Here is a 14482-nt window from a genome sequence, read left to right as displayed (position 1 = left end):
ATGTCCAAATATTACAACTTTAATAATTCTAATCCATATGCTGTATGTAATATTTCCTTTGTCTTAGATAAATAGGTGAAAGAGTCACATGGATTGAGATTTAGGTCTCTTATTTACCAGATATGTATTTCCTAGCTTGAGATAAAGTTCTGTCAGGACACCATGACCTTATCACAAGTAACTTTCCAAATATATCCAACTGACGCTCGTAATCATCGGGGGGAGGCTCTTCTTCTGGCATATCAGTGTCCAGCCAGGATTTCCATCCTTTCTCATTGCTTGATACCTACATTACTCAAACTTAATTAATTCTAATAACTAGAGAGAGAGGCTACTGTTCTAGTAGGTATAAGTAACACTTACTTTTTTATGCTTATATATTTATCATTTAACATATCAGTGATCTATAAGAGATCTCAAATATACTAGTCACAAAAAATCTGAAATACATGCTTATATTTTTTTTAATTAGAAATGTTTGGGAACGTGATGAGACATTTATAATAAACTACATTGATCGCTTCTGAGTTTAACAGTTAAGACAAATATCATAGAAACAAAATGGAAACCCATATCTTCATTAATTCTTTTTAGAAAGGCTCAGTTATGCCAAATGAACTTTCAATGTAACTATAAGACTATACAGAGTGGCAAAAACTTATTTTTCCTATTTTAAAAGTTAATAATTAACTGAATAAGGAAATACAACCATGCAGCTTTCAAAATCTTGTAGCTAAACTCAAAATGTCAGTATATTTCTACATGTGCACCATCAGTGGCTTTCAGCATGTCTAACTAATATTTGAATACAGTCGATTTTCGCTGCATCATGATATTTGCTATACATGTGTAATACAGATATCCTTAACATACAACCATGCTTCTTTCCTGTAATTATGCTGCACCAGAGTTACAAACTTTGTCTGTGCTAACCAAATGATGTGTTGAGCCTCATCTTGCACAATTGCTATTTTACAGGGTAACACTTCACTGGAATGAAACACACATGGCAATAAAAACAGTCAAGAGTTGGGTAACAAGATGTTAAAAACTGCATGGTTATATTTTTTTAGTTATTTACTAACTACATTTTAAAATAGGAAAGATAACTTTGAGACATTCTGTACAATGACTTAGTGTGGAAAATTTAACTTCACAAACTTTAGCAAGCTTTTGGTAAACATTAAAAGTATTTTGTACACAAAATTTAACTTGTTTTTTTTAACTAAGTATTTCTACTAAATATTTGTCTGTGAATTTAAGGAGTTGTAGTCTGAATGGAAAGTGATTTTCATGTTAAGGTTAAAGATATTTTTCTGCATAGCATTTAAAACCTAAATGAATATAAAAAGTAAAACTCAATCATATGTTACTTTTTCTTTCTTAACACATTTTGCTTTGTAATCACCAAAACAACAAAATAAATCTAATTTACTCTTCTTTCTAGACTGACTGCATATTGTAACAGAAAGATATGATTTTCTTATCCTAAATAGCTTCAGACTCATAATAGTTAACATTTGTTTCTGTTTAATTTCATCGTTTTATTACTGTGTGAACTATATGTAACTCAACATGCATACCAATGCAATAGCTAAGTTAGGTAAAATAAAGTGTTGAATTACATAACACATGTGCAGCTTGTATGCACACCTCAAACGTGCAAGTCTGAGCAAACAAGTGTTATGTGATACAGAAAAATGAGGATGGACAATTTATCTTACTTTTTCTTCTGATATTAGGAAAGGAAAACATTGATTTGGTAGCTACATTTTGATGCCAAGTTTACTGATGCATACTACTAATAAAGTAGTATAAATTTTGAATGTAGTTTGCAGAAAGGTTGTTATGTGCACTTTTACCTACCCATATTCAGTAGGTTAATAGAACAAAATCTTTACATAAAACTGCACACATATGTATGTGAAGAATTATTAAATACTTAAGTCTTGTTTGAAAATATAATTTCATGCAACACAGAAAAGTGTTGCACAACATTGCCACTGTCAAGAGAAGAGTTATAAGTTTTATAATATTCAAAATACAATTTCTCACCTGATTCAAAATGTGTTCAAACTCAGGAAGGTTACTCAGTTGTACTAGGTTGAGCCATGTAATGTCTAGAATCCACTTGAAAGGTTTAGAAGGAACAGCTTTCAAGTCCAAAGAAGCTCCTCCTAAATTGAATTGTGAAAATGCATTAGTCACATAAGGTTGTAAGATTGAAGCTGTGATAAATATGATTAGATGAAGATTGTAACCACTTCGCAGATAATAAATATTCAAAGCAATTTTCCTCGAAACTCTTACAATACAATATATAAATAGCTACATTATACATGATATAATACAAAAACAATTTTAACAGCATAAATTCATCTCACAGAAATTGTAACATATTTTTTACTTGCAAGAATTTCTTAACAGAATGGTATTAATTTCTATTACAAAATAAATGGTTTTTTCAAATTTTAAGGATACATCTTCACACTTGAGATTTAACTTTTCTAGATCATTAGATCCACCAAAACAGTGCAATATTCTTTCAAGTTAGAATGACTTCACTTTTTAGATAAGCCAGACATGTTGGCATGCCAAGTTTTATCAATCTAATTAAAATATTAGTTATGAATTATAGGATAGGAATTTTGAAGGGGAATTTGGCCCATGAAAGATGTATTTCACTTCTAACATCCTTAAACAAACAAAGACAATTATTAAATTCAGCCTATATCCCTCAAACATTCATTCTACATGGATATTTGTTTCACAGATATTCAACCCATCAGGAGATATGTCTAATTATTTTTAAATTTTAAGTCTTTGACCTTTGTCCAATTGCTCTCCGAATTCAAAAGAAAAAAAAAAATCCAATGTACTAATCTTTATATCTTATTTATTTTCAACATTTCAGTTAAAATCCTGACACTTCTTTTGTTCAAGCAAAAACAAGTTAAAGTATTTTTAACCTATTCACATATGACAACCAATCCATCCTCAGAATCACCTTAATAAAAGTCGTTTAAACTTCCCTTCCTAAAATAAGGGAACAAAAATTGCACAGAATGCACCAAATGAGGCTTAACTAGTAACTTATAAACTATGTAAGTTTGCATCTTTTACTTTTATCTATTTACAATTAAAAACCCGAATAAAATGTCACACTATTGCAAAGTTAATTACTATTGAAACTACAATACAATCTTCTAAACTGTAAATCTTACCTTTTATAAAAGTAATAAATTGGTGATGTGAGATTTTCTTACTTTGAAGATCAATCTTCAAAGCTAACAAAAGTGTGAACAGAAACTTATGTCTTTCATAAAATCCTCGTACTGCATACTTATACACTTCATAGGTTAAGTACTGAATGATGTTGGCAATTCTTTGAGATGTGTACTTGCTTGGAGAAGACCTTACAGTAGACAGAAGGTTTTTTCAACAAAACAGTTAATTAAATTTAGAATAAAAGTTTAATATTTGCCTATTTAATTAATTACATGTTTATCAACAAAGGTAACTGAAGGAGGGTTATCTATCTCAGATCAGCTGGTATGGGTATTAACACTTTTATTGATAAATACAGAACAACGTTTCACCCTTCCTAGGTCATCTTCAGGTCAAAACATTGTTCTCTGCTTATCAATAAAAGTGTTAATACCCACACCAGCTGTTCTGAGATACATTTTTATTTCAAGTGGGTTTCTCATCATCAAGAATGAAAGATGGTTGATAACATCTCCCTCCCAAGAAAATAGATCAAAAAGTAGTAGGTGTAGATAAAATATCTGTTCAAATGAAATGACATATAATAGAAAGACTTAAGCATTTACTTTGAAATAGAGATCAAACAATCCAAGGAACTGCCGAAGTGATGTTTGATACATTACATTCACTACACTCATTTCTACAATCAAGAAGTACAAGATGCTCCCCCTAGTGGCAACTGGTCGAAATTCCTCCCTAGCAGCACTAATTTTCTGTTGGGTGTTAGCAGCTACCTGCAGTTTTTGATTTACTTGTAATGCTGTTGCTTTCATGTCCTTTAAAACTGTAATAAGGTCTTCATCATCAACAAGTGAACCCTGCAGGAAAAATGCAATGTTTTTTACACAAAAACTAGACAAAAAGCTAACATATCTAGAGAATCTTCAACAACACTGTTAAACTGACTTGCAAATAACTTTGGAAAGATAAAAATATCTTTCTAATATTTCAAAACATTTAAGCAATCATAACAGTGTTTAGTATTTTTATAAGGTTAAATTCTTTAAATATATTTTTAAGCGGATTAATTCAACAATAGCTATATCAAAGGTTGTATTTAGTTTTGTATTCCAACTAAATACTTCCATCTCATTTTTCTTTTTTTACTCATTAGACTAGAAGAAGGTATTGATTCTTTACTCAAACTAAGAAAATGTTATTTTATAGTTCAACGTTATTTCACACTAAAACTCACACTTCTGTAACATCACCTTTAGAGTAAGTTTCCCAGGTAACTAACTATTTTTATGTAATAATGTGGCATTTACTTATTTCAATGCTCATCCATCAGAGAAAAACAGTTCATGTTAAGTAACACTTACTCGGTACTTGTCAATCGTATAAGGAGATTATCTTCTAATTCCTTTATATTTCTCTTATTTTCCATAACTTCTTCTAATAGCTCCACCCTTTCACTCTCCAGCTCCTAAAGTTGTGATTTTTAAAATCTGTTAGCTACACAACATAAAACAGTCTTCTGGTAAGATAACATTAATAATGTAACAATGCTTGTAATGGTAAAAAGACTTCTCAGTATGCAAAATGCATATAGCATTTAACTAAAGCATGAAATGAATCTTACAGCTTTCTCTGTTAAAATTACTCTTCCAAGCAGTTGGTTCTCCAGTCCTTTCATTGTGACAGTGAAGTCAATAATTGCTGTTCTAGCACTGATTTCAGGCACATACACAGGATTTGGAAGTTTGGTGGTGATATAAAGCATAAACCCTGGCATAATATCACATTCCTTGTCTCCCACCATAACCTAACAAATAAATGTTTAAATATCATTTTAAGTAGTTCTGTATTATTAGTATACTTATTGATATGTGATGTTTTGCAGTATTTGGTATTTCCCAAGTGATTACATGCAAAAATTATGAGAGAAGTTTTATTGTTCCAATAAAATAATATATAACAAATTATTTTAATATTTAACTTAAAGAGTGAAATAAGAAAAATCTAGTTCACATTCATGCTTCAAGCTGTTACCTACTTCAAGATTTCTCCGTGAATAAATAACCACTTCAATTTTCAAATATATGTGGAGTTTAATTTTCTTCTCATTATAATTTCATTTTACTCTTCGTGAAGAAAATTCATTTTAAAAACTGATTTAGTCACATTTCAGTCTATATTCAACAACATATTTCATGTTTTTTTTCAAATTTTTCTAGGTAGTTTTACATATTTTCTTATGTAATAACAAATCTGCAAATCTGTAATTTATCTAATTTAGAATTATATTTAACTTACAGATATGTGCTGGTATTGTGAAACAATTAGATATTATAATATGAAAATTATTTTATTAATTATTTTATTTTATACAAAGTTTAATGCATAGACAATATGTAACCATATGTATAAAAGTTTAAAGTAAAAGAAATGCAAGATTTTTGGTCATTCTTACATAAGTCTTACACAAAATGTCTTGCTTTGGAAACTAAATAACTAAATAATACAATTTTAATTTTGATACATTATTTGTGTGTGAATCTATTAATAAAAGGACTTGCATGTGTGTGACCACCATAGTTCAAAGGAAAAGAATCTAGAAATCTGAAGTTGTGCATACATACTAAGTGGACCCTGAGGGTATGCACCTGGATATTATTACTTATCTTATCCACGTGCATACATCTTTTTAATGTTTCAAGTTAACAAAAAAAAACAACAGAGAAAGTAAATATGATTGCCATAGCTCCAACAGAAAATAACCAAAACCTGAAATTTTACACCCATAATAAGTAGACCCTTAGTGTGTGCAACTGTATATTATTATCTATCCCGTGTATGCATGCACACACATCTTTTCATGAAGCAAGGAAGCAAGCCAAAGTTATAAATTTTCTACACTGTAAGTATATTTTCAATAGGTACTTACCTCCTTTCATATAAATAACTATCCTTGTTCAGTGCTGCCCTCTATATGCAACAGAAAACCTGACACATGCTACAAGCATAGGAATTGACTGATTTCAATGTATCTCTCATGCAAATCACCATGTGTCAACCCTCCACTAATACCAGTGCAATGTACTTGCACCACATGCCACTCCATATATTCAATTCTACTGAACAATCACTTTGAGTTTTGGCAGAAGATGTAAGAACCAGTTATCAGTAGGGAAGAAGGGTGTAAAGTGTGAGATAAGATAAGTATCTATAGAAAATACATTTTCAGTGTAGGAAAATTATAATTTTCAATACAGTACATTACCTTCAGAAAGTGATCTGATTCATATGATATTTATGAAACTCAGTCTCAGAAAATATACAACTGGGTAAAATGAATAGGATGTGCACCTAGATGTAGAATGGCAAGGGCATGACAGACAGTACATGACAAGTCAACTATATCTAAAATCCATACTGCTGGAAACCAATATCCATGTGGATGTAGGATGAGGATCATACCTTTGGTAAGTCAATTACAATCCCAGATCCAGGCCAGTGGCAAGTCAACTACCATCTAATAACCAGCCATCTTCATTTGAAAGGGATGGGAAGAGGATCCTACCATCTTCATCTCAAGTTTATGAGACCAGATGGAATCTAGTATCTACTGCCTCATTAATGGGGCACGTCAATATGATAAATTGATAGATTGGCTCAGCAACACCATATTTGGTATAAAAAAGATGTCTACATAATGTAAGCCATTTCTTTCATAAGTGAGACTGATTGGAACCACAAATCCATAAACATCCAAGAAATAAGAAACATCAAGGGATAGTGGGAGGGAAAGTACCATAACAATATACAACACTGAAGGAGTATAATTGAGGAAAGAATATAGACATCCATAAGACATCTGTGAGGACTTCCGTTGACTAGTTCAATTCTAAATATAAAATCCAACTGCTGGGATCCTATTTCCTTTTGGAGTAGGTTGAAAAATCCCAATCAAAAGAGTAAACCTGCAATTTTGTCATTTCACTTTCTTGTATTTGTACATTTCACGTTGGAGGATAGCATGCCATTTACATCAGCGGAACACCACCACCCTACTCTCAACTAAATGGCTTGTTATTCATTTCTACATTAAAGTCTCACTGGAACGGCTATAGGCAGAAGAAGATAACATGAAGAGGAAGAAAGCCATGATCTGATGCAAACAGTGAGAGTAAAATAAATGTATCATTGGTAGTCTACATGCCTGATTGAAGAAGTACCTCTAAAAGACGACAAAGATGAAACACGAATAAAAAAGTAAGGTACTGAATTGGGTAAGAATACACTTGGAACAAAGTACAAGAGGAAGATAATAATGAGGAAAAAGCCAATTGGATGAAGAGCTGAACCCAACTGCTAAAAGAGGAAGGAGGAAAAACATGAAAAGAGAACAGTTGCTAAGGTAGAAAGAGGTGGGAATGTGCACCACATGATGAACTCATGCAAGCAGTATAACAGAGAAGAGCATGTACAAAACACAGAAATCAATGTTGATCAAGACAAGGATTAAAGTGTGAAATGAAAGCAAGGGAAAAGAGGCTAAACAGAGGAGTTACAGTCATGTGAAAAAGTTAGGACACCCTATGAAAGCCTGTGTATTTTTGTAACATTTTTGGATATATAGATATTTAATCTCAATTTTAACAATACTGACAGATTATATGAATGTAATTAAACAATTAAAACTGAAGAAAAGACTTTTCAAGATCTTCTGAAAATGTAATTCTACAAAAATGCATATTCTAACTGAGGAAAAGTTAGGACACCTTACCGAAAATCTCTCAGTATTGTTAAAATTGAGGTTAAATATCTATATATCCAAAAATGTTACAAAAATACACAGGCTTTCATAGGGTGTCCTAACTTTTTCACATGACTGTATATTCATGAGTTACTGAAGTGTTAGGGAAGAAAAACAATCTGGAGAAAGGAGAAAATATACAGAAGGATTAAAAATGCATGAAACATCAATGGTAAATAAACAGACCATGGATGTATGCAGGTGAATAGGAGAAGAAAGGAAAAGCAAGGAGCACTAGGAGAGTGGTTCAAATATAGACAAAGTGAGGCAGTGCAAGACAGGAAATTCATACATAATAAGAGTGAAAGAACCTAGAAAATGACATGTAATGATAGGAACATCAAGCATGTGAGCCCAAATGAAGATCCAACATATGAATACAGAGGATGCCACCCTGGTGACTGAGATAAGCAACTACTGAAAAAAAATCAGAATAGATTACTATCAAATGAATAAAATGAACCAAAACAAGACATACAACAAGAAGCTCCAGAGTGGTGATATGTTAGTCTCTTGTACTGTTAGCAACATGCCCATCAATGTTGAACAAAACAATGAGATGAGAAACCCTTGGAAGAGGGACAGGGACTGATAGATATGAATCAGGATGAAAAAGGAAAAGGGGCATGCTGTGGCTCCAACTGTGACAAATGTGGAACCAAAGACAAAAGGTGTATCTCAGGACAACTGGTATGGGTATTAATATTGACTAATAAAGCAGATAACAATGTTTCGAACTTCTCAGCTCATCTTCAGGTTAACAAAAGACAAAAGGGTTGAATGTTGAAACACAGATTCAAAAGTCCTAGATATGTGACTAAAAACACATCACCAAAGAAAATATAGAAATTCCAAAAAGAAAAAAGTAGTAAATGAACCCAGAATAAGGTCTCATTGAGGCACAGAAAATTCAAACTATAGTGAGACCATATATGTAAAGCAAAATATAAAGATAAGAAATGAGCCAACACAAACACAGAGGTAATAAGAAATTGTAGAAAAACAAGGAATGGCATAAAATATAACACATCTGAGAAATTGTGTCAAAAAATGCTGCATTAAGCCTAGCTAATTCTGAAAGAGGGGTAGGGAGAAAAACTGGCAAAATAAAATTCCATACAAAGGCTATCATATCTTCATAGGTTCAGCTTGTTCAGGAGAATAAGAGAGGCAAGTTCAGAAGAAGGTTGACCCATATAATAAACAATCTCACAATTGATAAGAGCAGGGATAGGACTCCCTCACCTAAAACCTGTGCAAACAGTGCTAGAGGTATAACACCTGAAGCAGGAACATGAACCTCAGAATTCATCATAGAAATACATGAACTGAAGAAAAGTGTTTGATGTAAGGTATGCAAATGTGAGAACAAAACATCGAGTAGAAAATTAAGTTAGAAATTTCTTCAATGTAAAGAAAAAAACAACAATGAAGAAATCCCAGTTTGGAAATGAAACTTAAAATCACAATTCACATACACATAACTTCACCTTTTTTGTAGAACCTGATTTTATGAAATTTTTTTCCAAGATATTATCCAGAACAGGATCCAGTTCTTCACCAACGTCCTCTATAAGTAAAGGTCTTCCTAATGACAGGCTGTCCTCTAAGTGCTGACGAAAATATTTGTGGTTTAAGGATGTTATCTGTTACAAAGAAAAAAACCAGAAACTTGTTTTATCAATCCACTAAATTAGAAAAAAATCATAATTTGCATATTTTTTTACTAATGTTACCAGTTAATTAGAAAAGAGATTCACAGTATTTTAAAATTACCAATTATCTGTTACAAGGAAAAGAAAAACAGAAACCTCTTTTATAAATTCACTGAATTAAAAAAAATCATAATTTGCACATTTGTTTACTAATATTACCAGTTAATTACAGCAGAGATTCACAGTATTTTAAAATTAAGAATCTATTTTTGTCTCTTAATAACCTTAAATGGTGATTTATAATTATTAATGTATGCCAAAATGATTGTACTCAATTAGATAAGATAATATAGTAAAAGAAAAAGGAAATACCTGAAGTTCATTTGCTGTTTCTCTGTTCTTTATCCACTGTTTACCTTGACCTTGTGGGTCAACCAAGAGTGGATAACATGAAGCTTTAGTAACTATAATGCCATTTTGTACTGAGAGCTCATCACTAGGCAGACCTTGGAGGTTCCACTCAGCTATCTAATAGCATACATATAAATTCTGCTATAATAAGGGGCCTCTTAACAAAATACTAGATCCAAACCATCTTATTAATGTAGGAATCATATCCATAAAACAAATAAAATGTCTTAAAATAATACTTTGATGATGGAATTATAATAGAAATAAACATTCTTGTAACTATTAAGAAGTTATTTTTAATTAAAATTAAAAAGCCTCTAATTTTAAAAATAACTAACAATTTTGATTTTGTGAAATTTTATTTACCTAATTATTTTGAACCATACATCATGTGAAATAAATCAAATTTACTTATACCAACTACATAAAAATACTTTCTGGTGTCATTGACAGAAGAATAAAATATATTCTATTTACAGTAGTTTTTAGTTATTTTATATTTTTAATATCTCCTTGTTTGGCACTATAACCATCTATGTTAATTGAAATTAGAATATTTCAGTTATATATTGAAGTAAAAATATACTGTTGTGTTAACATTTTACAGGTTTTTTTCTATAAAACTAAAATTGTTTTCTTTGCAATTACTAATTTATATATATAAAAAAAAGTTTACAGCCATATCTAAAAAGGTTATTTGTACCCACTTAACTACTGCAGGCAAAAATAAAGGTACTTTTTATTACTGTTCTCAAAAGTATATATATATATATACATATATATATATATATATATATATATATATACATACACCTTATTAATAAATATAGATTATTAATACACAACAGTGAAGTGAAATTTAATAAAAAAAATAACTGTGTCAAAAACAGTAAATCAAAATCTCAAAATCTACTAAACAAAACATTGCAGAATTAATAAAAAAACACAAAAATTAGGAGAGTGAGATGCAGGTGCTCAACCCTTTAACATCTCACGTCTATCAACCTTCACTGCCTGCAGACTATTCTGGGAAGGTGACTGCTCTGCTCTCCAAAGTAAAAAAAAAACATGAAATGAAGTACTACCACCTGGGGGTAAGTAATATAAACTTAGCTCCCAAAGTTTACATTCCAGCACTCATTATAGTTGTAAAAGCACTAATTAGTAGCACAGTAGAGAAATTACACTGGCATAGAGAAACTCAACCAGTTATCTAAACTAGCCAGTATACTCTTAACCTTCACCTTTTAAGCCCACTGTAACTACCAATGTTCAGACTCTAAACAAGCCTCTATATGTAATAAGGACTTCACGCTCATAAAGTAGTGCCTAGTTGTTTAAATGACCTTATTAACAACTAAAAATAGTTATTGGAGAGTTTTAGTAAAATTTCCTGAATTTTTACTTCTTTATATTTACTTAATATGTTCCTGTATTTACACAGAATATTTGAATAATTTTATTTAGAGTTTTGTTATTAATAATATACACCATAAGTAGCAGGGATAATTTCTCCTCTCAACAAAGCATTTTGATGTGTCTTAGATTTGCACCTTTAAAATTTCATATAAAAAAATTAACTACATACCGTTGCATTATCCACTAACATGTCACAGATATCTAGATTCTCAGACAAGGGAATCTTTCTTTGCTGGAGTTCCTCTTGCCAGTTATTGAAAAGAAGAGAACGAAACTCTTGGTTGAAAGGACCAGAATAAGATAGAAATCCAGTTGCAAGAAGTGCATCTCCAACAAGTCTGTGAATATAATTTAACTTTATCTCTTTTACATGATTAGTGTTTTAATATTTGTTCAGTCACATGTACTTTAAGAAGGCATGTAATAAGTAATACGTAATAATGGATAACATATTAATCATTGTTTTCCACAAATAAAAACAAAAAATTTGATCAAATAATAACTAAAATTTTATAACTTTACATTGTCTATATCCAAAATAAAATTCTTTTTCTTTTCTACTGTTGCATTTTAATGATCATAATACTAAAGAAAAAGCACAGCATGATAATTATATTATGCAATACACATTTATTCACATTAAAATAATAATTACACAGATCAACTGAACACACACAGCTGAGGTTAACATTTTTAAGTTCTATGAAACAATACAATCTTTCAAAAGAAAAAACACCTTGCATATAATAATAAAAAATTCTCTAATTGAAAGCACTTTAAAACTAATAATTTAATCTTATATCAATAATTATGTATTACATTTATCAAGGGGCTCTAAAATGTAATTTTCTTTCTTTCTTGTCAAGCTTATAAAAGAGGTAATACATGATGTTTTGGGCAATACCTTCCCACTTGTGCCTTGAACTGTCTACTTTGTTCTGTCCACCTTTTATACTCTCCTTCCAGTTCTGTAATTAGTGTTGCTGCACGACACATCTTTGTACGGCAAACTGTTGCCTGATCCACTAATCTCTAAGAACAATATGTTAGAATCATTACAATTCTAACTTATGAAATATAGTTTTCATGTACATCATGCATGTTAACCATAAATTCAATGGAAAAAAATCAGAAAACTCTTTAAAATTATTCTCCTCATTTGCTTGCTTTCAGAAGTATAATTTTGTTATGTAATATGTAATAAATAATGTTTATTTATTTAGCATCAAAGTATATTTTTAATTGTAAATTAATATAAACATTTTTGTTTAAATAATTTAGTTATTTAATTACAATGTATCTACCAAGTACTTTTAAACACAATAAAATAGTTCAGTTATCTAAATGCAAATGTAAATTTCACAAATAATTTGTTTTTGTTGGATTAATTAAATAGTTTCTTTATAACTGTTTAAACACAGCAAAAATTCACACATATAATAAACACTTGCACAACATTACTGAACATTAATTAATTCATACAACTGTAATTATAATTTACCTGCTTTTCCATCATGGCAGCCTCATACTGTGTTTTCACCTCATTCAGTTCCTGTTCTTTCTCATCTAGTTCTGCCTGTACCTTGTTAAGCTCGTCCATGGCCACGGAGAGTCGAGCTTCTTGAACAGCTAGATTTGCCTTATAGTAAAATTGGGAATTCATTATACAAACATAAAAAATTAATTCAAATATCTACAAGTAACTATATAACAAAAGTCAATTGTTGTGCCAGAAACTATCATTATATACAAAGACAATAGATAGTATTTGCATAAAGGTCACAATGTATGAGAACCAAGGGATATGCACAAACACAGTATAAGTATTTATGTTCACACTGTTCTCATCATGTTCAGTATTTGATAAAACGTAAAGTATTTAGAAAATTCTCAAACATGATACACCTGTTACTTAAATATTCAGAAAATTGTTAATTATAGATTTAAAATGTAACTTCTCTTCATTTCCTTAAAACTGCCAATTCTTTATATATTTTCTTTTTGGTGTAATTTGAATATTTTATAAGAAAGTAACAAAACTAGACACAAAATAATTTGTTTTTACTAAACTCACGTCCAGTATAGTCTGAAATACATTGTAGAAGATTTAAACGAGCATAACTTTTTAATTATCGTTAAAACTATTACAAATTCAAGTTTTTGTTTGTATATCTTAACATAACAAAACTGATCATTCACTTTAGGAAAGAAGTTCTTTGAGCAAGTTCATTAAAAAACATTATTAACATATCATACAATAATCCAAAAATTAATAAATAATTGACATTACTTAAAAAACACTAGTTCAAGAGAGGAGTAAAACTGTTTTCAAATTTATGTAAGTTCAAAATGATCCGAAGGGTAAAGCTCACTAACAGTAGCAGAGTGTAAAAGCTAATTAGTACAAAATACCTTCCAAATGGAGTTCAGCTCAAATCAATTTTCATTAATGAGCATGTTCTATCTAATTTATAATATATCTTTTGATTCTATTATGTTGTGTTAATGGAGTCATTCTGCTTCAGCAATGATCAAATTAATTGCATAGTTGGTTGTTTGGGCAAGTAATGGTAAAGTCAATTTCTCATGTTTCAATGACAGTAACCTAGATGTTCCTTTACTCTAATCAACAGAACTGGTTTTGTTTGACTAGTGTAATCACAATAAGAGGAAATGGAAAAAAACGTCCTATTTTTAGTGTGATCTCATCTTTCCCTTTTTAAAATCCACTTGAATGTTTGTTCATTGACTTATAAAGTGATTTAATTTTATTTCATTTTAAAACAGTACATTTTGTTCAATATAAAGGGTAATAGATAAGGCCAGTCTTTAACCTATGAACAGTTATGTGGTTCATTTTGTTGTTGAGCTTTTAATTTTGTTGAATGAGTTAGATGATAAATTTGTTTTAATTTTTGACAAAGAGCAACATTTTGGAGGTAGTTCAATTCATCATTAATGTCCCTTTCAT

General features: G+C 30.4%; 1 protein-coding gene across 1 annotated transcript in view; it reads right to left on the bottom strand.

The window, feature by feature from the left end:
- LOC143248542 (dynein axonemal heavy chain 5-like) overlaps positions 1 to 14482 on the bottom strand; it is a 173131-nt gene that overhangs the window by 7536 nt on the left and 151113 nt on the right. Inside the window, 11 exon segments of the mRNA XM_076496978.1 lie at positions 118 to 286; positions 2056 to 2177; positions 3225 to 3430; positions 3847 to 4085; positions 4586 to 4693; positions 4850 to 5032; positions 9517 to 9672; positions 10054 to 10209; positions 11681 to 11849; positions 12416 to 12543; positions 13013 to 13150. Coding sequence (XP_076353093.1) covers positions 118 to 286; positions 2056 to 2177; positions 3225 to 3430; positions 3847 to 4085; positions 4586 to 4693; positions 4850 to 5032; positions 9517 to 9672; positions 10054 to 10209; positions 11681 to 11849; positions 12416 to 12543; positions 13013 to 13150 — 1774 coding nt within the window.

Source organism: Tachypleus tridentatus, chromosome 1 (genome assembly GCF_004210375.1).
Source record: "Tachypleus tridentatus isolate NWPU-2018 chromosome 1, ASM421037v1, whole genome shotgun sequence".
NCBI lineage: Eukaryota > Metazoa > Arthropoda > Merostomata > Xiphosura > Limulidae > Tachypleus > Tachypleus tridentatus.
The sequence above is the reverse complement of the archived record's forward strand: the minus strand, read 5'-3'. Positions and strand labels throughout refer to the sequence as shown.